Raw genomic sequence first — 21,883 nt, 5'->3', positions numbered from 1 at the left:
GGTCGGCGGTAAAGTAAAAAAAAAGGAAAGATAAGAGTGACTTAAGGAAAAATAAAAAAAAAAAAAAAAAGGAAAAGGGAAAGGGGGGTTTGAGAATTCGAGATGATGTTAAGGTGTGATTACGCTAAGCTGGATCTTCACAGAAAGGGACACAGAGGGACAAAGATCTCGAATTGAAGAACAAAACTAAACTCTCTAAATGGTGTAGAAACAATGCGACTATTTATCCTGTTGGAAAGGGAGGCAACCGACGATCGGCGGCGACGACAACTAGTTCCTCTAGGAAGTGCCGTTAGTCTTGGTTCTGGTCTGGCATTAGTTTTGCCGTACCAGCGCCGGACTAGTCCTTCGAGGATACGCCGTTAGTGTTGGTGTCGGGCTTCCGTCGGTCCTTAAGGGTGCAACCCCAACAAAAACGACACGAAGAAGAGATGGATTTCAGAAATTGCAGTGTGCGACATTGATATCGACGGTCGCAAAGAGAGAGTCTACGGTTACGTGATACCGAATTTAGCCTACGACATGATCCTGGGAAAGCCCTGGATGGAGAAGAACGACGTCGTGTACTCCGCGAAAGAGCGAATGATTACCTTCAAGGATCAAGGAGACCGACTTATTGTCCGAGAGAAAGGCTGGCGTGAAGCGCACGCTGGCGCCCCCAAAGCAAGCATGGTGATGGCAGCAGTTTTTGCCGCAGAGATTCGACGAGGAAGGAAGAGCAAACAGAAGCTACAAGTGTTTTCGGCCTCCATTCAAGACATCAACAAGGCCCTCGAAGTGAAAGCCCGCCTCACAAGAGAACAGATTTCCGAGAGACTCCCGCAGGAACTCAAGCATTTAGCACCGATTTTCCTAGACGATGGCGAAGGAGATTTACCGCCCAACCGACCAGGCATCGACCACGCTATAAAGATGAAGAAAGACGAACAAGGACGAGACAAAGAGGTCCCATGGGGCCCCCTGTACAACATGTCGAGAGATGAATTATTGGTTCTGCGCAAGACGCTCGCAGACCACTTAGACAAGGGATGGATTCGCGCTAGCAGCTCCCCCGGAGGCGCCCCTGTCCTGTTTGTTCGGAAACCCGGAGGCGGTCTGCGATTCTGCGTGGACTATCGAGCACTGAACGACATAACCGAGAAAGATCGTTACCCGCTGCCGCTAATCAGTGAAACTCTGAGAGCGCTAGCCAAGGCACGCTATTTTACCAAGGTCGATGTCCGCGCCGCGTTTCACAAGATACGAATCACAGAAGGCGACGAATGGAAAACCGCTTTCCGGACCAGGTTCGGCCTATACGAGTGGCTAGTTACGCCCTTTGGACTATCCGGAGCACCCGCCACGTTTCAACTGTAACGATCTATGGATCGAGGTAGGCTCAGGCTCCGCCCTCACCGCCGTTTACACCGCCGTCCACACCGCCTTGCACACCGCCGTTACTCACCGCCTGCCAAACCCGTGTGCACACCGTCGTTGTCAAGGGTACGCGTCATACCTCTACCGCGCGTATATAGATAGTGTTGTTTCCGCCCGTTTTCTTGTACATTAGTCTTTTCTCTTTATCTGTTTCTTAATTTATTTCTGCTGTTCTAAAAGCGTTCTCCTTTAGACCGTAAAGCCTTACAATAGAAACAGATCTACCCTTGTTTACACTGTCCTCGTTTCTTTTACCCTGTCTTCGTACCTTTTCCTCGTTACCACCCGCCACCTGTATATCGTTTCTCTCTGTTCCTCTTTTGTTCCACCGTCACATGCCCTACTGTGCACCTACCACCGACCCCGACTCTGACACCACTTCCAACAACACCGTCTTCTTCGACTCTGAGCCTCCTCCGACAGCCATGTCCGATCCTACTGTCCCTGTTCCAGCCCCGGCGGCCCCGTCGCTTCAAGATCTGCTGCAAGCCATCCAGCAGCTCAACGAGAAGCACGACCACGCGCAACAACAATTGCGCGACGAGTTCAACAGTGGCCAACAAAAACGAGATCAGGCCATCGCCGATCTCCAAGCTTTTGCCCGTGCTGCCACCGCTACTTCCGCTCCCGCCGTCGTCCCTGCGTCCCCTGTCCCCACTGCTGTCCCCGCTGCTCCCGTGCCCGTTGCAACTACGGAAAGAAACCTCGAACCGAGGAAGCGTGCCCTCCCGGATATCGCCTTGTTTTCCGGCCAACGCTCTGCCTACCGCGTCTGGGCCCTGAGTGCCCGCTCCAAGCTTGCACTGGACAGCGAGTCAATCGGTGACCACCGCAAGCAATACGCGTACCTTTTTGCGCGTATGACGGTAGAAGCCCAGAACCTCGTCGTGGCGTACTTCGAGCAGGGCTTGCTGAACGACACCGGGCCCCACCAGTTCCTGGAGTACTTGGACTCCATATTCATCGACCCCTTTGCTGCTGACCGTGCTCTCTTCCACCTGGACAACATGCGCCAGGGACCCTCTGAACCCTTCGCCTTGTTCCTGCCCCGCTTCGAAAAAGTCCTCCAGGACGCCAACATCATTGGCGACCGCAACCGCATTTCGAAGTTGCAAACCGCCATGGCGCCTGCCCTCCGACAAGCGATGGTCTATGTCAACGTCCCCGCGACGTACCCTGAATTTACCAACTGCATGCAAAACGTCGCTTCCAAGGCTGAGCAATTCCTACCTCGTCCCCGCCGCGGCCACTACTCCGCTTTCACTGATAACACGACCTACTCTCCGTACGCTGCCCACCCTGTTTCCCCTGCTCCTGCTGGCCCTTTTGTTTCCTCCGTTCCCCCGTCGGCTGCTGCTCGTCACCCCGATGCTATGGATTGGACTCCCACTGTCACTGCCACGGCCCTTCAGCCCCTGACCGACGAGGAGCGCGAGCGCCTCCGCCGCAACCGCGCCTGCTTCCGCTGCCGCCAGACTGGCCATCTGCGCCAGAACTGTCCACTGAACTTTGTCCCCACTACTACCGTCCCTGTCCGCTCCACCAACCTTCCCCAGCTTGCTGCGCCGACCCCAGCTCTGCCCCTGCCTGTGCCCACGCCCGCGTCCCGCGACATGTCGGGAAATGGAGAGCTCTAGGCGAACGTCGCCGTCTAGAGCCCCAAGGAGAGAAGATCGCTCGGGAGGAAATGGGGGCTAGAGGTACCTATATAGATGTTGTTCTCAATAAAACTTGTTCTACCTCTGCCTTCGTCGACTCCGGTTGCCTGTGTCTTGCCACCGTCTCTCCGCGCACCGCCACCCGCGCCCACGCTACTATCCTGCCCATCTGCCCTCGTCCAATTGCTCAAGTAGTTAATGACCAAAACCCACCCGTCATCGATCAAGTCGCCGTTTTTGACCTTGGTCTCGGAGGATTGGACGAGAAACTCTACGCTTACATCGTCCCTGGTCAGACTGAGGACCTCATCCTGGGTCAAGGCTGGATTGCCAAGCACGACGCTTCCCTCCGCCCTGCCCAGAACGAAGTCTTCATCCGCTTGCCCACTCCCCTTCGTCTTACCAACTGTACTGCCAATCCCGATGTCCTCCCTGTTACTGCCCACGCCGTCCGCGCCTTTCACCTCAGAGCCCGCCGTTCTCACAATGTCCGCATCTTCTCCGCCACTCTTCACGACATTGAGAAGGCCCTCAAGGCCAAAATTTACACCGACCCCCGCGCCAACTGTCCCGAGTGGCTCCTTCCTGTCATCGACGCTTTCGACAGGAAGAAAGCTTCCGAGCTCCCCCCGAACCGCCCTGGCATTGATACAGAGATCCGCCTTAAACCAGGCTTGTCCCCGCCCTCGTGCCCTCTGTACTCAATGAGCCGAGAAGAACTGCTGCTGCTCCGGAAAACTCTCTACGACTTGCTCGACGCTGGCTTTATCCGAGCCAGTAGTGCTGAGGGAGGTGCTCCTGTCATCTTCGTGAAGAAACCTGGTGGTGGTCTTCGTTTTTGCGTAGACTACCGTGCCCTGAACAGCGTCACAGAGAAGGATGGTTACCCGTTACCACTGATCAACGACACCCTCCGTGACATCGCTGCCGCCAAGTACGTCTCCAAGGTCGATGTAATCTCCGCGTTCCACCGTCTCCGCCTGAAAGAAGGTAGTGAAGCCTACACGGCCTTCCGCACCCATCTCGGAGCGTATGAATGGCTAGTCACCCCTTTCGGCCTCACTGGTGCTCCTGCTGCTTTCCAACGTTTTATCAATCATGTGCTCTCCCGCTGGCTCGGTATCTCCTGCTCTGCTTACCTCGACGATGTAGTGATCTACAGCCCTGACTCCCGCAAAGAACACCGTAACCTTGTCTGTCAGATCATCCGCGCTCTCGGAGATGCTGGCTTACAGCTTGACTGGGATAAAAGTGAATTCGAATCCCCGTCCATCAAGTACCTCGGCTTCATTGTTGAACCCGGCTCCGGCATCCGTGCAGACCCAGACAAAGTCAAAGCTATCCAGGAATGGGAGGCTCCCACGTCTGTCCGCGGAGTCCGTAGTTTTCTTGGGTTTGCCAACTTCTACCGCTGTTTTGTCCCCGAATACTCCACCGTCGCTGCTCCCCTGACTCTGCTGACCAAGAAGGACCAACCCTTCAAGTGGGAAGACGAACAACTCCGTTCGTTTGAAGCTTTGAAGAAGGCCCTTGTCTCTGCCCCGCTCCTTGCCACCTTCGACCCTGACCTCCCCACCATCGTTGAAGCCGATGCTTCCGGCTGGGCCCTGGGAGGTTCCCTCAGACAGCAAGGTGCTGATTCTCTTTGGCGTCCTGTTGCTTACTTCTCGCGAAAGCTCAGCCCAGCGGAAGTCAACTATCCTATCCACGATAAGGAAATGTTGGCCATCCACTCCTGCCTCCGCGCTTGGCGCTCCTACCTCGCTGGCATCCCGTTCGAAGTACACACCGACCACCAGAACCTTTTGTACTTCCAGAAGCAAAGAACCCTGTCAGAACGCCAACGCCGCTGGGCCCATGAATTGTCCGAGTTCGACTTTCGGTTAATTCATCGACCCGGCGTTACTCAAGTGACCTCCGATGCCCTTTCCCGCCGCGACCAAGACCTGCCCCAAGACCTCTCCGATGAACGCCTCCAGTCCCGTGTCCACCAAGTTCTGCGCCCTGACGGGCCCGACTTCGTCATTGCCGCCGCCGTTTGGGCTAAAGAGCCTGACAAAGACCCTGAAGGAACCCTGACCCTCGACCACGCTGCCCTAGATGCCCCTTTTGCTGACCCGGAACTCCAGACCCTCTGGCACTCGGCACTTACCCATAACGAACGTTATTGGCAAGCGCGACAAGCTGTCCAAGAACAAGCCCGCTCGTTCCCCAACGAGTGGGGCCTTCCTTGGCAGATCAGCGAGTGTACTCTCGACTCCGCCACCCGTCTCCTCTGGCGTGACCGCCTGTGGATCCCGTACTACGAGCCCCTCCGCACTCGTATCATCCAGCAAGTCCACGACTCCACGCTCACCGGTCACCCTGGAGGATCAGCAACCCGTGATCTAGTCAGCCGCTCCTACGCTTGGCCTGGCCTCTCTGACGATGTCCGCCGCTTCGTTGGTAATTGCGACACTTGCGGTAAAAGCAAGATTTGGCGCGACCAGAAGCGTGGCCTCCTGAAGCCCCTGCCCGTCCCGGACCGTGCCTGGCAAGAACTCGCCATGGATTTCATCGTCGGTCTCCCTGAGTCCGAAGGCTGCACTACTATCTTAGGTATTACAGACCGGCTGTCAAAGAGTAAAATCTTGATACCGCTGAAATCGTATACTGCCTCTGACGTAGCCAGAGCCTTCATCACACACGTCTTTGCCCACCATGGTCTACCCCGCGCCATCACGTCCGACCGAGGTTGTTAGGGTCTGGGAGACCCGGGTCAAGGCTTTGCCTGATTGCCCGAGTTGAAGCCGGTGTGGCTTGAGCAACGGTGGTTCGAGTGTCGGTGGTCCGAGTCCGCAAAGGCCCGACTACTGACGGTCCGAATACAAGTGGCCCAACCGGCCTTGATCCGAACGCCCGATGACTCACCACGTTTGGGTCAATCAGGTAGGCCTCAGTTGTTCTACCCAGGCAGTATAAAGAGCTGCTGCTCTCTCCTAGTTTTAGTTAGTTCTTTCTTCTTCTCTCCATCGCAATATATCTGTTTCTGCCCTTCTACGTCCTTTTACGACTTGGCCCCTTACATCATATTGCGATCTTCTTTTTCGCTACAGCCCTACAGTTCTACAGTTCTACAGTTCTTTACAGCCACAGGTACAGATACAGCTTTTACAGATTGCATTGCCCCTACAGTTCTCAACAGTCTTATCGTTTATTTTCCCCAAACCCGTTATCAATCTTCATCACACATTATTTTTTACTGTTACACAAACTCTCAACATGAGTGGCCGCACCACCGACGACATGCGGGCCGCTTACGCAAGCTCCCCTGTCCCCAGTGTCGACAGCACTGAGGACAAATATGCTCAACGGTTCGCCAAGCTGGAGAGCAAGTTTGCCAAGATGCTGGCTATGCTGGAGAACCAGAGCGAAGCCGCCCAGCAGGCAGCCGCCCAAACCCAAGCCTCCCAAGCAGCGCTTGCTACCGCCACCGCTGCTGCTGCCGCCGCCGCCTCAGCGACTGGTAACGAGAATGGTCGCGCAAAACTGCGCTACAAGATTCCCTCGCTGAGTTCCACCGAGCCCGAGGAATTTGACGCCTGGTTCGACCAGGTCCTGGAAATATGGCACTGCGAGCGTGGCCATGTGGCCGACCGAGACTTCATCGTCTCGATCTATGCCCAGGCCGAGGGTTTGGCCCGCAGCCGCATGCGGTCAATCAAGACCCGACTAACAGACGACGGCCCCGTTTCCTGCGACCGGTTCCTTCAAGAGCTGCAGGGAGCGTTTGAGGACAAAGTTGCCGTAGATAAGGCACAAGACCAGCTCTCGCGGTTAAAGCAGAGAGGCAGAAGGATCGAGGTCCATCTGCCGGAGTTTGAGGACCTGCTGACCCGCGCCAAAGCTCTGGACGCGGCGGACTCACAGAAGATTAGGTGGCTGAAGGACAGCCTCGACACGCCCATTCGGGAATACGTGGCGAACTCGTTCCCTCCCCGGGTCTTCTCGGAGTACTTAGACCGGGTCGTGTTAGCTGCCGAGGAACTGCGGCAGCGTAAGCTCGATGCCGAGTCGACTTCTGGCCGCCGCTCCGGTTATTACCCGTCCGCCCCCGCTGCCCACCGCCATCCCGACGCCATGGACTGGGAACGAACCCGTCGCGTTGCCCCCCAGCCTACCCGTACGCCTGCTGCCCGCCGCACTGCCCGCTGGGCGAGTGAAGAGGAACGAGAGAGACGTCGTCGCGCTGGCCTCTGCATCCGCTGTGGCGCCTCAGGTCACTTTGTACGGGAATGCCCCTACGATGTGCCTCCCAACCGGAACGCGCCTCCTGCCCGTGTCCGCGGTGTACACGTGCCCACGCCGCCGCAGCTAGACGATGACCTGGATGCCGATTTCGGTGTCGTACAGTTGCCCACTGCTCAGTCGGAAAACTGAGACCCTCCGGTGACAGTCGCCCCCGGAGGGGTAAGAACAAGAAGGGAACGTCCCCTTTGCTTGTGAGAGGCTCCTTATCTGTTGACGTTGTAATCAACGGCTCTCACAACTCAGTAGCTTTAGTCGATACCGGAAATACAGTCTCCTTGATCATATCCCAGGCCCTCGTGAAACGATTGAAACTACCTTGTTCTGCGCTGCAAACTTCCCTTTCCCTAAAACCTTTTAATGACCAACCTTCTTCTGTGGCCACTCAGGCTGCCCGCTTCGAGCTGGATCTCGGCGGCCTCCGGGAAGAAGTCCTTGCCCTTGTCGTACCCGACATTTATGATGACGAACTTCTTATTGGATACCCGTGGCTGAGCCACCACAACGCCCTAATAGACTGCAACCGGCACCGTTTGGTGCTCCCCCACTTCTCCGTCCCTCGCTCTGTTTCGACCATTCGGAACTTGGACACCCCTACGGAATTGAAAGCTGCACGTGTCAGCAAGATCTTGCACCAGGACTTGAAGGTCTTTGCTGCGAGCATACAGGATATCAACAAAGCATTGGAAAAGTTGGCCCGAGAGAACGAGCCTGTTACAGATGACTGGAAGGAAAAGGTTCCCAGTTGGATAGACCCACAGAATGTTGTTGCTTTTGACCCAGAAGCACTCTACACGCGCCGCCTCCCGCCGCTGCGTCCCGGGATGAACCACGAGATTCATCTAACTGTCCCTGACTCGGAAGCTCCCTGGGGACCACTGTACAGCCTTTCCCACGATGAGTTGATAGTACTGCGCCAAACGTTACTGAACCTACTGAACAAGAAGTTCATTCGAATGAGTAGTTCCACTGCTGCTGCCCCCATCCTGTTCGTCAAGAAACCTGGCGGTGGACTTAGATTCTGCGTGGACTACCGTCTGTTGAACAAGCTGATGAAGAAGGATAGATACCCGTTACCCAACTTCAAGGAAACACTACGCCAAATCAGCCGTTCAAAGTGGTTCACTAAGCTTGACGTCGTTGCAGCGTTCCATAATATCCGTATCGAGCCAGGCCACGAATGGAAGACCGCTTTCCGTACGCGCCTGGGCTCCTTTGAATGGAACGTGATGCCGTTTGGTTTGTCCAATGCTCCTGCCCAATTCCAACGCTTCCTGAATTCCGTATTGCAAGAGTACCTCGACCTGTTTTGTTCTGCTTACGTTGATGACATCCTAGTGTACACCGATGGCTCCCTCGACGAGCACAAGGAACAAGTTAACCACGTCCTAGCCAAGCTCGTGAAGGCCGGACTGACGGTTGACATCGACAAGTGCGAGTTCGGTGTACAAGAAGTCAAGTACCTGGGCTACATCATCAAGCCTGGAAAAGCAACAATGGATCCTGCCAAGGTGCAAGCAGTGAAAGACTGGCCCGTACCCAGTTCCAAGAAAGAGCTCCGTGGCTTCCTAGGATTTGCCAATTTTTACCGCCCGTTCATCAAGAACTTTGCCGAAGTAGCCGTCCCTCTCACTTCACTGACTGGTCACCTAGTTCCCTTCGTCTGGTCTCCAGAATGCCAAGCTGCCTTCTCGTCACTCAAAGATCTCTTCTGTGCTTCGCCCGTCTTGCGCCTCTTCGACCACTCTCTGCCAACAACTGTCGAAGCTGACTCTTCAGGCTACAGCACTGGAGCTGTCCTATTGCAGCAGCATCCAGATGGCCTGTTTCCATGTGCCTACATCAGCCAGAAGCTGTCTCCTGCCGAGTCCAACTATGAGATCCATGACAAAGAAATGTTGGCAATTGTCCGAGCCCTGAAAGAGTGGAGAGGAGAGTTACGTGGCGCCCAGGGACCCATCCGAGTGTTAACAGACCACAAGAACTTGTTGCATTTTACCTCTGCGCAACAGTTAACAGAGAGGCAAGCTCGTTGGGCTAACCTGCTAAGCGAGTTTGACCTAACACTGGAACACCGTCCCGGGAAACTGTCCCCACTGCCCGATGCTCTCTCCCGTCTTCACATGCCTTCAGGTCCCGATGATCCCCGCCTACAAGCTCGCAACCAACAGCTCCTCCAGTGTTTGCCCGACGGTGCCCTGAAAGTCAGATCTGCTCGCGTTACACTGCCATCCCCGTTCCGTAAGGAAGCCCTCAGTACACTGTGGGAACAAGCATTGTCAGCCGACTCTGACTATGCGGCAGCATGCGCAGTGGTTGCCTCTCAGGCGCCCAAATGGCCAGACAGCTTGAAGACTAATTGGCGAGTGTCACTGTCCGAATGCTCATTGGACTCCGAAGGTCGACTGCGATACAGATCAAGATTGTGGGTACCCCAGTGGGAACCTCTGAGGACAGCCTTGCTACAAGAGATTCACGATTCCGTGACACTAGTCCACCCCGGCCAAAGAATCATGTGTCAGGAAGTTTCCAAGACTTACTTCTGGCCGCACTACACAGCGGATGTCAAACGGTTCTGCCGCAACTGCGAAATCTGCGGTAGCACGAACGTCATGCGCCAGCTCAAGCAAGGTCTCCTGAAGCCCCTTCCGGTACCTGACCGCATCTGGCGTGACATTGGCATAGATCTGATTGGCCCTCTCCCGCCGTGCAAGAAGGAAGGAAAAGTCTACAAGCACGTCATGACGGTGGTGGACCATCTGTCCAAGGGTGTCATCCTTATAGCCTGCCGCAGCCTGGATATCGAGTATCTTGCCAGCCGTTTCTTGGAAGTCTACTACCCTCGCCATGGTCTTCCTAACAGCATTGCTTCTGACCGCCAATTTGCCAACATGTTCTGGAAACGACTCTGTACCACCCTGAAGATCGATCGTCGTCTGTCCACCGCTTACCACCCACAGACCAACGGGGCCACTGAGAGGACAAATGCTGAGGTGAAGACAAAGATGGCCAAACTCCTACACGACCGCTCAGACTGGCTAGACTGCCTGCCAATTGTGGAGTTTGCCCTGAACGCAGCCCCAGCGGCTTCAACAGAGACGTCCCCGTTCACGTTGTCCCACGGCTATAGTCCTGACTTGGTTGAGCTGCAGCCCGACGCCATTGCCCCCCTAGCAGCCCCCGTTGCAGCCAACACGAGTCCCATAGCTCAAGCAACAAGAATCCTGAAGAGCTTGGCAGACCACACGGATTGGGCCAAAGCCTCTCTCAGCGCCGCCAAGTCTGCTATGGAGGAACAGTCGAACAGACACAGACAACCACATCGACGTTTCCAGCCCGGCGACTGGGTTTGGTTGGCAAAAAGCTCCCATACTGTGCAGCAAGAAGGCCCAGGCAAGCGACTCCGGCCAAGATACCAGAAGCTCCAGGTCTTAGAGGCTGTAGGCTCCCACAGCTACCGTCTTGACCTGAAGGGTGCCAGAGGACACGACGTGTTTCATGCCGACAGATTGAAATACCACCCGAACGACCCTTGGCCCTCACAAGACCCGCACGTATCGAGCCCCGGACCAGTCGAGATCGATGGCTTTGAGGAATACGAAGTCGAGAAGATCCTGGAACACCGGCCAGCCACGAGAGACGAACCAGCCCAGTACTTGGTGAAATGGGTTGGTTGGCGAGATCCCACTTGGGAACCTACAGAGGCGCTGGAAGAAACGGCTGCTTTAGAAGAATTCTTGCGAGCGCAGGAGACTGCCGACGTTGAGGTGTGAGTGCCGTGGCGAGAGGACTGCTTGAGTCCGAAGTTTGATTGAAGGAGCTGCGAGTTCCACGGTTGTTGCACAGGGTCTATTTCCCTTTCCTTTGACATTTTTTTTGTTTCTCCACTGTCTGTTCCACTCCTTGTTCGTTCTGTTGTCGTTTACCGATGATTAGTTGCTTGTTGTTTGCTATTCCCTTTGTTGTTTTCAGTTGGTGTCCACCTTCCTGTTGTTTTCTTTTTTTGTGTTACACGGCCATGGGAGGATGGGAAGAAAGAGAAGGAGGCTGATGTTAGGGTCTGGGAGACCCGGGTCAAGGCTTTGCCTGATTGCCCGAGTTGAAGCCGGTGTGGCTTGAGCAACGGTGGTTCGAGTGTCGGTGGTCCGAGTCCGCAAAGGCCCGACTACTGACGGTCCGAATACAAGTGGCCCAACCGGCCTTGATCCGAACGCCCGATGACTCACCACGTTTGGGTCAATCAGGTAGGCCTCAGTTGTTCTACCCAGGCAGTATAAAGAGCTGCTGCTCTCTCCTAGTTTTAGTTAGTTCTTTCTTCTTCTCTCCATCGCAATATATCTGTTTCTGCCCTTCTACGTCCTTTTACGACTTGGCCCCTTACAGAGGTCCCCAGTTCACCGGTTTATTCTGGACAGAAGTCTGTCGCCAGCTCTCCATCACCCGCCGCCTCTCCACTGCGTTCCATCCCGAGACCGACGGCGCCCAAGAGCGCTCCAACCAGGAGATCGAGACCTACCTCCGTGCCTTCACTGTTTTCCTGCAAGACGACTGGGCTGCACTTCTCCCCCAAGCCCAGGTCGCCCTGAACAATCGCACTGCTACTGCCACTGGCCTTTCCCCTTTTTTCTTCACCCATGGTTACAACATTGACCCCCTTGACATGACTACCGACCACGAACCAGGCTCCACCGTTTCCCCCGCCACTGCCGGCCACAACTGGCTCGCCAAGCACCGCGACGCAACCGCGTTCGCCCAGGCCTCCATGGCATTCGCCCTTGAAACACAGGAACGACATGCCAACCGGGGACGCCAGGCAGCGGAAGCTTTCAAAGTCGGCGACCGAGTCTACCTGCGTCTGCGCAACGTGCGCACCATCCGCCCCTCGAAGACACTCGACTGGCTTGCCTTGCCCTACCGCGTTATCCAAGTCGTCGGTACGCACGCTGTCAAACTAGACACGCCCACCGGTATTATTACGGATAGGGCCCGAAGAAAGGATTAGGGTTCCGGGTACAGCCAACGACTCGGGACAATGATAGGTTCCTGAGGTGGACAGTCGGGCCTGTGGAGGAAGACGTCAGTTAGACAGAGTGCTAAGACGTATGGTCGGTTGAGATGAAGAGGCAACACACAACTTAGATGGCTATTCTGAGAATAGAGCGGCACAAAGAGGAAGGAGGAGGAACAATCACACACTTCAAAGAAGAAGAAAGGTTGAACTGCAAAGAAAGCAAGAACAGAATGGTATAAAGAAGAAGAAGAAGGTAAGCAAGTGCATGTGATTGTTAAGCTTGGAGAACAAGAGTAAACCTGATCAACTCAGGGCAGGAGACGACGATATTTATGTTGTCGGCGCTCCTGACAAAACTCTGTCTTCCCAAGCTAGAAACAATCAACATCTAACTACGAACAAAAAATAAGTCTCGTGTAAACAAGACGTAACAGGTTCGTAACAATCGAACCAGATAACAACCCCCACCTAAGCACGCAATGGCAATTGCAACAAGAAAACTCCGCAGCAGCAGAACAACGTCTATCAGAGCACCCGTGCTCAGCACATCCCACGACAACCTCATATCCGTTGATCAACTCACGATCTACACAGACCAACCTGTGCCATAAGCGCATCTTCATAGGTCGCCGACCTTCGGCGTTGTGGAAAAGAAGAGTGGGGTAGGTCTCATGCATAACCCTTAGCATGAGCAGTGTCAGGATAGCTATTCATGACAGTAGCCCCCCTTTTTATGACTGATTTCCACAGCAGTACTAAGATCGTCTGGCGTTAGGCATCCTCTTGTAGAATTCTGCAACCTTCTCAGGTGCATTGGCTAAATGGTCCAGAGGTTCCCAGGAGGGTCCATCATGTTCATAGCCCTCCCAAACTACTTGATATTGCAGAGGGCCACGCGAAGACACGCCTATAATTTCCTTGACCACAAATTCTTCCTCGCCATCTACTATGACGGGAGGAGGAGGAGGGTTTTTCTGGCCAGGAAGAGGATCCGACGCACATGGTTCCAGCAGACAAACGTGGAAGACGGGATGAACCTTCATAGTGGCAGGGAGTGCCAACTCGTAGGCATGCGAAGACACCTTCCGTAGAATCTTAAATGGGCCAAGCTTCTTGAAGTCCAACTTCTTTGAAGGACGAGTAGTTCGAATATTTCTACTCAAAAGCCACACTAAGTCCCCTTCTCGAAGGAGAGGGGCGGAAGATTTGTGTCGATTCGCGTACTCGGTCATCCGCTCACGGCTCCACGTAATTTCAGTCTTTAAAAACTGACAAATGTTGTCAAGCTCTTTAACAAAGTTCCGCAACGGGCCTTTTTCCACAGAGACTGGGAGCGACTCACGCCCACTTCTGGGGTGAAACCCGTGGTTCGCAAAGAAGGGCGTCAGCATAGTAGAACTGGACTCGGAGTCATTGTAAGAGAACTCCGCCAAGGGCAAAAGATCAGCCCAATTGTCCTGTCTATAGTTGGTGTAACCCCGCAGGTATTGCTCCAAAATAGAGTTCACACGCTCAGTCTGACCATCGGTCTGAGGGTGGAACGCAGTACTCAGATTTTGCTTTATGCCCAACAGTTTGGCTAAAGCCTTGGAAAAAGCCGACGTAAACAGACTACCCCTGTCGGACACAATGTCCAATGGCAGACCGTGGAGCCTATACACTGCTGACAAATAGAGCTTAGCAAAACCTGCAGCATCCAGCGAGGAATCGCAAGGTATAAAGTGAGCCATTTTGCTAAGCCTATCGACGACAACGAGAATCATGTCAAAAGAATTGGAGACCGGCAAGCCGGTGATAAAATCAAGGGACACAGATGTCCACCGAGCTTGCGGAATGGTCAGAGGTTTCAGTAGACCGTAGGGACTATGTCGCGCGGACTTGATCCGTTGGCAGACCTCACAATTTCGGATGTACCGGATGACATCACGACGCATCCCGGGCCACCAGTATTCCCGAACAAGAAGTTCAAAAGTGTTCTTTTGTCCAGGGTGTCCGCTAGGCATAATATCATGACAATTCTTCAATGCACGAACTCGTAGATCCTCGTTCGGCAAATATAGAAGGTCGTTGACAAACAAAAGACCGTCATTGTCAAGCCTGCAGACACTGAGGTCCACATCTGGAGGTTTGGTCGACTGGCCTCGAAGAGCAGAAATAACATCAAGAGCCCACTTGTCCGTGGATAGCGCGATTTTTACCTCGTCTACCAAAGACATGGTACCAATAAAATTTTCAGGGGGAATAATAGGAGCACACAGCTCTTTATCCTCCTCAGAAGAAGAAGAAACGAGGTCTTCGTAGCGTCTGGTCAGGGCATCAGCTCTAGAATTCAAGGAGCCAGGCCTATAAGTGATGACATAACGGTACTCGCTCAGTTCCATAGCCCACCTCGCTTGCCGTCTGTTCATGGCCGGAATTTGCTTAAGAACGGCTAAATTCCGATGGTCCGTCAATACCAGAACAGGTTTTTCCAGACTTTCAACCATGAATCGCCACGACTTTAGAGACTCCACAATGGCTAACAACTCCTTGTCACCTACGCCGTAGTTACACTGGGCAGGATTCATTTTTTGAGAGAAATAGGCCACGGGGTGTAGTAGAAGCCCCTTGTGTCATGAATAGCTATCCTGACACTGCTCATGCTAAGGGTTATGCATGAGACCTACCCCACTCTTCTTTTCCACAACGCCGAAGGTCGGCGACCTATGAAGATGCGCTTATGGCACAGGTTGGTCTGTGTAGATCGTGAGTTGATCAACGGATATGAGGTTGTCGTGGGATGTGCTGAGCACGGGTGCTCTGATAGACGTTGTTCTGCTGCTGCGGAGTTTTCTTGTTGCAATTGCCATTGCGTGCTTAGGTGGGGGTTGTTATCTGGTTCGATTGTTACGAACCTGTTACGTCTTGTTTACACGAGACTTATTTTTTGTTCGTAGTTAGATGTTGATTGTTTCTAGCTTGGGAAGACAGAGTTTTGTCAGGAGCGCCGACAACATAAATATCGTCGTCTCCTGCCCTGAGTTGATCAGGTTTACTCTTGTTCTCCAAGCTTAACAATCACATGCACTTGCTTACCTTCTTCTTCTTCTTTATACCATTCTGTTCTTGCTTTCTTTGCAGTTCAACCTTTCTTCTTCTTTGAAGTGTGTGATTGTTCCTCCTCCTTCCTCTTTGTGCCGCTCTATTCTCAGAATAGCCATCTAAGTTGTGTGTTGCCTCTTCATCTCAACCGACCATACGTCTTAGCACTCTGTCTAACTGACGTCTTCCTCCACAGGCCCGACTGTCCACCTCAGGAACCTATCATTGTCCCGAGTCGTTGGCTGTACCCGGAACCCTAATCCTTTCTTCGGGCCCTATCCGTAATATTTTGTTAAGCTTCATTTGAAGACCCGACGCTATTACAACTTTGGCTCTCTTTGGCACTTTTTTCTCTCCTCATTTATTTTTCCCTCTCTATTACGTTTCAACTCGCAATGGCCCTCACTCGCGAAATGATCGAGCATCTCAATACGTTCCTCCTGTCGATTCCTGACCGAACTCCTGAGAACTGGCATCTCGGTGCCCTTCCTAGGGAGTTCAGTGCTGAGATCAAAATGGCTATTGTGGCGGCTTACATGTCTGGTCTGCGCACCGACGATGGTGCCCCGCCCATCCCCGTTGGCTCTGTTCCTGATGCGGCTCAGGTTTACTGGGCTGCGTTCCAGGCTGGCGCTGAAGCCCGCTTCAACTCCCTTGAGTCTCTTCCCCGAGTCAAACGGGAAGAGGATGCCGATCCGTTGAAAGAGGCCGACAAGCATCTTGATGTCGTGCCCTATGATGGCAATCAGCAAGGCTTCCAGGCGTTCCAGAGGCAACTTGCGGTCAAATTTGCTGCTGCACCCAAGCACCACCGCACGGAGCAGCGCAAGCTGATGACTGCCTTCTCCTACCTTAGAGATGGCGCTCTGGATTGGGCCATGCCTCGGATGGACCCGGCCACTGGACACATGAACTTTGAAACGTACGACGATTTTATGAAATCGTTAGCTGAGGCTTTCGATGACCCTGACTGGCGCATGACTGCGACCCAGCAGATCTTCGACTTAAAGCAGACAGGTACTTGTACTGCCTATCACTCTGCTTTTACAACGCTGTTGAAGAAACTCGGTTGGGCCGACGCTGATTTCACCATTGCACTATTTCAGCGAGGCCTCAAGCCCCACATACAGGACGCTCTGGCTTGGAACACCTATCCTGCCCCTAAGGGAACGCTTGATCAGTTCGCTAATTTCTGCAACACGCTGGACAATACGATCAACAACCGAACCCGGGGAAACAACGGGAAAATCCAACCGCCTCCTGGTGTGGTCCCCTTTCAGCAAGATTCTCGTTCGAGAAATGCTGGCGCCCAAAAAGCTGTCCCCAACACCAAGCCAGCTAAGGGTACCTCTGCAGGTCCCGATGCCAACGGTCTACCCTTCCGTAAGACTGCTGACGGCAAAATGGCAAAGGGTGTTTGTTGGAAGTGTGGCGCAAAGGACCACATGCTAAAGGCTTGCCCCAAAAACAACCTTGCTCTTCGCGCAGCTACTGTCCCTTCTCCCTCCACTTCTACCCGGGCTCCCTCGACGGCCCCTGCGCCTGATGCGTCAAAAAACTAGAAGGGCTACCGACCCATTCCCCTCTGGTCCTGGCTAGCCCTGACGCTGCTGATGAGGGTCTCTTGAGAATCAGCACTTGTTCTCTTGATAATGCTATCGATTATGGTAACTCTCCCCCTCTGGTTATTCCTGTGACAGTGAATAATTCCATTGAGGCCTACGCTATGGTGGATTCGGGATCAACAACTTGTTTTGTGGATTCTGAATTTATAGCAAGGCATCAGATTCCTACTGTTCTCAAGGCCAGAGCCGAGTCGCTCCATGTTGTTGATGGTAGTGAAACTGCTGCGGGTAAAGTGACCCACCAAGTTCCTTTGTCCCTCTCTTTTCCTAATTATTCAGAAACTTTGGTTTTTCAAATCACGAAGCTTGGGGGCTACCACATCATCCTGGGGAAATGCTGGCTCGACGCCCATAACCCGGAAATTTCTTGGCCTTCCAATACGCTCAAGATATCGGTTACTTCTACCGCCGATGGCAATGCTGTGGCAGCTTCTGATTCTTCTTCTTCTTCTTCTTCTGTTTCGACTGCTTCTACTGATTCTGGCGCTTCGTTTGATTTTTCTTATACAAAAAACGACAAAAATATTGCTTCTACCGCTGGCAGTCAGATTGAGGGATCTGCTCCTGCTTCAGCCACTTCACCCCTTCCTTCTTTTATTGCACAATCGTCAGCTGTGTCTTGTTCCTGTGTGACGGTGTCGTCTCAGGCTTTTTTTTTTTTTTTTTTTTTTTTATTCATTACTCGCATGGAACCTGATAGGGTTATGGCGAGGTGCAGTAAATCTACACATAGCAAGGTACAATAAAACAACATCCAAACTCCAGCAAAAATCAACGACAAAGGAAATACGTCGTGGTCGACACAGTAATTTGTCCAAAGACACAAGCACCAACTCCTCCTCACTCCTCAACTTCCTCCACTCTCCTCCCACCACTACTTTCTCTTCTCCCCACACCTTCTACCCAGGCCTTCGTGCAAAAACCCGTCTTGCGAACAAACTTCAGCAGCACCTCGGTTCCGTTATTCGTATTGAAGAGCGTCGGGAGATCTAGCGACTTAGGACTCAATGCCATGGCCATCTCTTGACGCTCTGCAGAAAATGCGGCGCAGTGCAGCAGCACATGCTCAACGCTCTCGCTTTCATGTTCTTGACAACGGCGGCACCGGTCCGAGTCCGTCTTCTTGATGAGCAGCAGGTAGGGCAACAAGTTGCCTTTACCCACCTTCATCTGGAAGTACGCCGAGGTTAGCCATCTTGGTCCGGAAACCTTGGGCGCCTTAGCACGGAGAACTGGATCACCACCGATGGTACGCAGGTAGTGCGAGCCGTGGGAGGGACCAGCGGCGGTGTCTCGCTCAAAAGCCCAGAGAGTCTCCCACTTGTCCATGGTAAACCTCCTAACCCTGGCGAAGACACTGCCCAGTGAGCTGAACTTGCGTTCATCATCACTCTCGAGAGCCTGGCGTGCAACCGCGTCTGCAATCTCGTTCCCCACTATGCCCATGTGCCCGGGACACCACATCACCGTGACTGGCGACGTGAATGTACCTAGGACGCGGCGGGCCTGCCACGCGAAGTGGCCGTGTTTGCGGAGCCGCGCAATGGCAGCTTGGCTGTCGACAAACACATAGCAGGGGCGAGCTTGCTTTGTTATTTTTTCTGTTTTGGCGAGGAGCGTGAGTGCCTCCACGATGGCGGCGCTCTCGCAGTCTGCAACCTCCACATCTTGCAGTCGATGACTGACTTTCGTTTTGATTTCACCGGTTTTGGTATCGACCACGCACGCTGCAAGCGAGCACCTGGAGCCTTCTTTGGAGCCGTCCGTATACACGGTGACGGCATCGTTCGGAAGTCTTGACAAGAACTGGGCATGCCTGACGGCAGCGTCCTCCTTGGGTCCAGGGTCGACGACGATGGAGATGCGGTCGGTCAGTGGCGGCTGCCAGGGACTATCCCACTCCTGTCGGCGACGTTCTCGTCTCCACATGCCTGCCACCAATGGCTTCAACTCGCGCATGATGCAGCCGAGTCGAGTCTTGACACTCATGTTATGCCCCAGGAGAGGCAGGTCTGAGTCATCGGGGGCAAGCTCGTCCTTGTCGGGTTGGGACGCAACACGGACGGGATGGTTGCGTTGGAGGCGGAGAGTGCGAGCGGCGTAGGCCATGCGTGCTTTGGCGAATCGAATAGAGGGGGGCGGGAGGCCGGCCTCGACTTCGACGGCGCGTGTTGGTGAACCGCGGAATGTACCTAGGATACGGGCGGCAGCTTGGCTTTGCAGTTTCTGGTATACCCTTTGCAGACTGAGCTGGGGTTTTGACGGGTCATACCAGAGAATTGATCCGTAATCGGCGACGGTACCCACACAGGAGATGTAGAGCTGACGGAGTGCCGCGATGGACAGTCCACGCGTGTTCGAAGCGAGCCGAAGCAAGCCGCGGAACGCGATCTCAGCCTTTTGGGTCCGTGCCTGGACGTGCTGTTTAAACGAAAGTCTGTTGTCGAAATGGAAACCTAGCCACTTGACCATCTTTTGGGGACGCACAGTGACATCACCTACTCGGACAGTTTGGGAGGCCCACTTTGCAGCATCGGTGTAGTGGATGAGCTCAGTTTTGCTCTCTTCAAACTCAATGCCGTAGTCACGAGCCTTGGCCCGCAGCTCCGTCACGAGTTCTTCGAGAAGCGCCGCTGAACGCCTCGGGCTTTTGGACGCCACGGTTACGCTGAAGTCGTCTATATACGACAGCTGAAGTTGTGGTGTGTCGCCGGCCACCCGAGCCACTATATGCCGAGCATACAACAGGAAGAGTAGAGGACTGATGGGGGAACCTTGGGGGATGCCGATGTTAACCGGGGTCATCGGAAACGGCTGACCCTCGATGTGCAGGCCGACAGTACGGTCCTGGAGGAACGAAGCAACCCATTTTCGGAACACCAGGGGAAGACCGAGCTCACGTAAGCTGCGCATCAAGCAGGGCTTTGACACGTGGTCGAAAGCGCCCTTGACGTCAAGGAAGAGAGTGCTTGGAACGAGCTTCATCTCCTTGACCTTCTGCAGGTGGCTGACGTATACGAGAGCGGCGTCCATGGCTGAACGCTGTTTGCGGCCTCCCAGTTGAGTGTCGTCTAGAAGCGAGCTGTCATGGCAATTAGCGAGGTACCCTAAGCGGGTCGCAAAGACTTTCTCGAGCACTTTGCCTAGACAGTTGAGCAGTGAGATGATGCGGTAGGACTTTACGACTGAATAATCAGCCTTTCCGTCTTTCGCGAGCACAATCCCAGTAGCTTGCTTCCAGAGTGTGGGGTGTATTCCGAGGCGAGACAGGGCTTTGTAGACGGAGAGAAAGGGCGCGGGATGGGCCTCAAAGGCGATCTGGATGATCTTGGCGTTCATGCCGTCGGGCCCGGGGGCCTTCTTGGCGTTGGCGGACATGATTGCCTCCTTGATCTCGTGGTCTGTAAGGTCAGGCCAGGGGTATATGCTTCGGTCGGTGTCGTTCGGGGGGGTGTCGTGGGGGGTGTCGTGATGGGGGTCGTGATGGGGGTCGTGTGTATCCGCAATGTCAGGTCGGGGGTCGACACCTGCGCTAGACGTAGCACCCAGTAGCGTCAGGAAAGCCTTTTCCTTCTCCTCGGGGGTATTGGCTAACCCGTCTGGCCCCTGGATGGGGGGGAAGTAACTCGCCGTAGCTGGCTTGGTGTATTTCCAGGCTGTGTAGACCTTTTCGTTGTCAGCGTCAGAAAGAAAGGTAGTCCAGTGAGTAGACTTAGCATCTTCGACAGCATGGGTGTACTTGTTGCGAATCGAATGAAACTCAACCAGCGACAGCCTGCCTCGTCTGTATCTTCTCTCTGCGCGCGATGCGGCCTGACGTTGTGATTGTAGCTCGGGCGTCCACCATGGCTTTGCGCGGGCACTGTGCCTCTTCACTGACATGCACCTCTGACAAGCAGATTGCAGGGCCTCGGAAAGCAGTCGCGCCATTGCGTCACCGTCTGCAGAAATCTCTGCCAGGGACAGCTGAAGCTCAAGGTCAGCCTGGCCAGCCAGCCATTCCTTGCGAAACAGCGACCAGTCGGCCGTCTTGGTGTTGAACGCCGGGTTACGTGTTAGGGTTTTGGGTGTGGTGGTGCTGACGTAATCAAAACTGATGGCCCGGTGATCGGAGCCCGTCTCCTGAAGATACCTCCAGTTCGTAAACAGGCCCGGTCGAGACCGCAGGGAAAATGCGAGGTCGATCACCGAGGTCGTGCTGCTGTTGACGTATGTGCCGCCGTTGCGTTCAACGTAGTCGTCGTCGACAATCAGGGTGGCATTCTGCGACATCAGCCAGTTAGCAAAAGAGTCAGCTCGTGGTTCGTGGGGATGCTCTCGCTGGGAATTCCACCAATGGTGATGGAGATTGAAGTCGCCGAGAAGCAAAGTACTGGTGTCAATATTGCGCGATAAAAGATTGGTGCGCTCAATGGTATAGGGGCGGGGTTGGGTCTCGGGGACAGGCTGCACAGTCAGCTGGCGTTCGTTGTAGACATTGAGAAGCGAAAACGGCTCCGACGCAAGGATGCGCAGGGTCTGAATATCACTCTCAGCATCGCCAAACTCGAACAGCACAGAAAACGGCAGGCCTTGGCGGACGTAGGTCAGGACCCGCGGGCGCAAAGGCATGGCCTCGAGATTCCTAACATTAAACGGCACAACCAGGGTGAAGCCCGGCTGCGTCAATGTTCTATACCCAGCTTTGAGTTTTATGGTATAAGGCTCCTGGATGCAGACAATGTCCGCCTTTCCGGTTGCAGCAGCCTCAAGTATTGTCTCATGAACAGCCTTCATTTTGTGCACGTTGTGCTGAAGGATGCGTA

The 21,883-nt window shown here is 54.0% G+C and overlaps 7 protein-coding genes across 7 annotated transcripts; 5 read left to right on the top strand and 2 right to left on the bottom strand.

The window, feature by feature from the left end:
• Positions 1-522: 522 nt before the first annotated feature.
• BROUX77_006121 (uncharacterized protein) lies at positions 523-1,356 on the top strand (the record flags this gene model as incomplete). Its single annotated transcript, XM_073751071.1, has 1 exon — positions 523-1,356. One exon carries the CDS (start codon positions 523-525, stop codon positions 1,354-1,356), a length of 834 nt encoding a protein of 277 aa, XP_073603991.1.
• A 395-nt stretch (positions 1,357-1,751) lies between these two features.
• BROUX77_006120 (uncharacterized protein) lies at positions 1,752-3,053 on the top strand (the record flags this gene model as incomplete). The annotated part of the gene is made up of 1 exon (XM_073751070.1): positions 1,752-3,053. One exon carries the CDS (start codon positions 1,752-1,754, stop codon positions 3,051-3,053), a length of 1,302 nt encoding a protein of 433 aa, XP_073603990.1.
• Positions 3,054-3,103: 50 nt separating this feature from the next.
• On the top strand, positions 3,104-5,815 carry BROUX77_006119 (uncharacterized protein; the record flags this gene model as incomplete). The annotated part of the gene is made up of 1 exon (XM_073751069.1): positions 3,104-5,815. One exon carries the CDS (start codon positions 3,104-3,106, stop codon positions 5,813-5,815), a length of 2,712 nt encoding a protein of 903 aa, XP_073603989.1.
• Positions 5,816-6,335: 520 nt separating this feature from the next.
• BROUX77_006118 (uncharacterized protein) lies at positions 6,336-12,363 on the top strand (the record flags this gene model as incomplete). The annotated part of the gene is made up of 3 exons (XM_073751068.1): positions 6,336-7,457; positions 7,751-11,130; positions 11,745-12,363. 3 exons carry the CDS (start codon positions 6,336-6,338, stop codon positions 12,361-12,363), a joined length of 5,121 nt encoding a protein of 1,706 aa, XP_073603988.1.
• Positions 12,364-13,127: 764 nt separating this feature from the next.
• Positions 13,128-14,939, bottom strand: BROUX77_006117 (uncharacterized protein; the record flags this gene model as incomplete). The annotated part of the gene is made up of 1 exon (XM_073751067.1): positions 13,128-14,939. One exon carries the CDS (start codon positions 14,937-14,939, stop codon positions 13,128-13,130), a length of 1,812 nt encoding a protein of 603 aa, XP_073603987.1.
• Positions 14,940-15,848: 909 nt separating this feature from the next.
• On the top strand, positions 15,849-17,015 carry BROUX77_006116 (uncharacterized protein; the record flags this gene model as incomplete). The annotated part of the gene is made up of 1 exon (XM_073751066.1): positions 15,849-17,015. The coding sequence occupies one exon, from the start codon at positions 15,849-15,851 to the stop codon at positions 17,013-17,015; it is 1,167 nt and encodes a 388-aa protein (XP_073603986.1).
• Positions 17,016-17,918: 903 nt separating this feature from the next.
• Positions 17,919-21,854, bottom strand: BROUX77_006115 (uncharacterized protein; the record flags this gene model as incomplete). The annotated part of the gene is made up of 1 exon (XM_073751064.1): positions 17,919-21,854. The coding sequence occupies one exon, from the start codon at positions 21,852-21,854 to the stop codon at positions 17,919-17,921; it is 3,936 nt and encodes a 1,311-aa protein (XP_073603985.1).
• Positions 21,855-21,883: the final 29 nt, after the last annotated feature.

The sequence above is a fragment of the Berkeleyomyces rouxiae genome (genome assembly GCF_048999995.1).
Source record: "Berkeleyomyces rouxiae strain 22BRR77 chromosome Unknown BrBRR77_ptg000007l, whole genome shotgun sequence".
In the NCBI taxonomy this organism is placed as follows: domain Eukaryota; kingdom Fungi; phylum Ascomycota; class Sordariomycetes; order Microascales; family Ceratocystidaceae; genus Berkeleyomyces; species Berkeleyomyces rouxiae.
The sequence above is the reverse complement of the archived record's forward strand: the minus strand, read 5'-3'. Positions and strand labels throughout refer to the sequence as shown.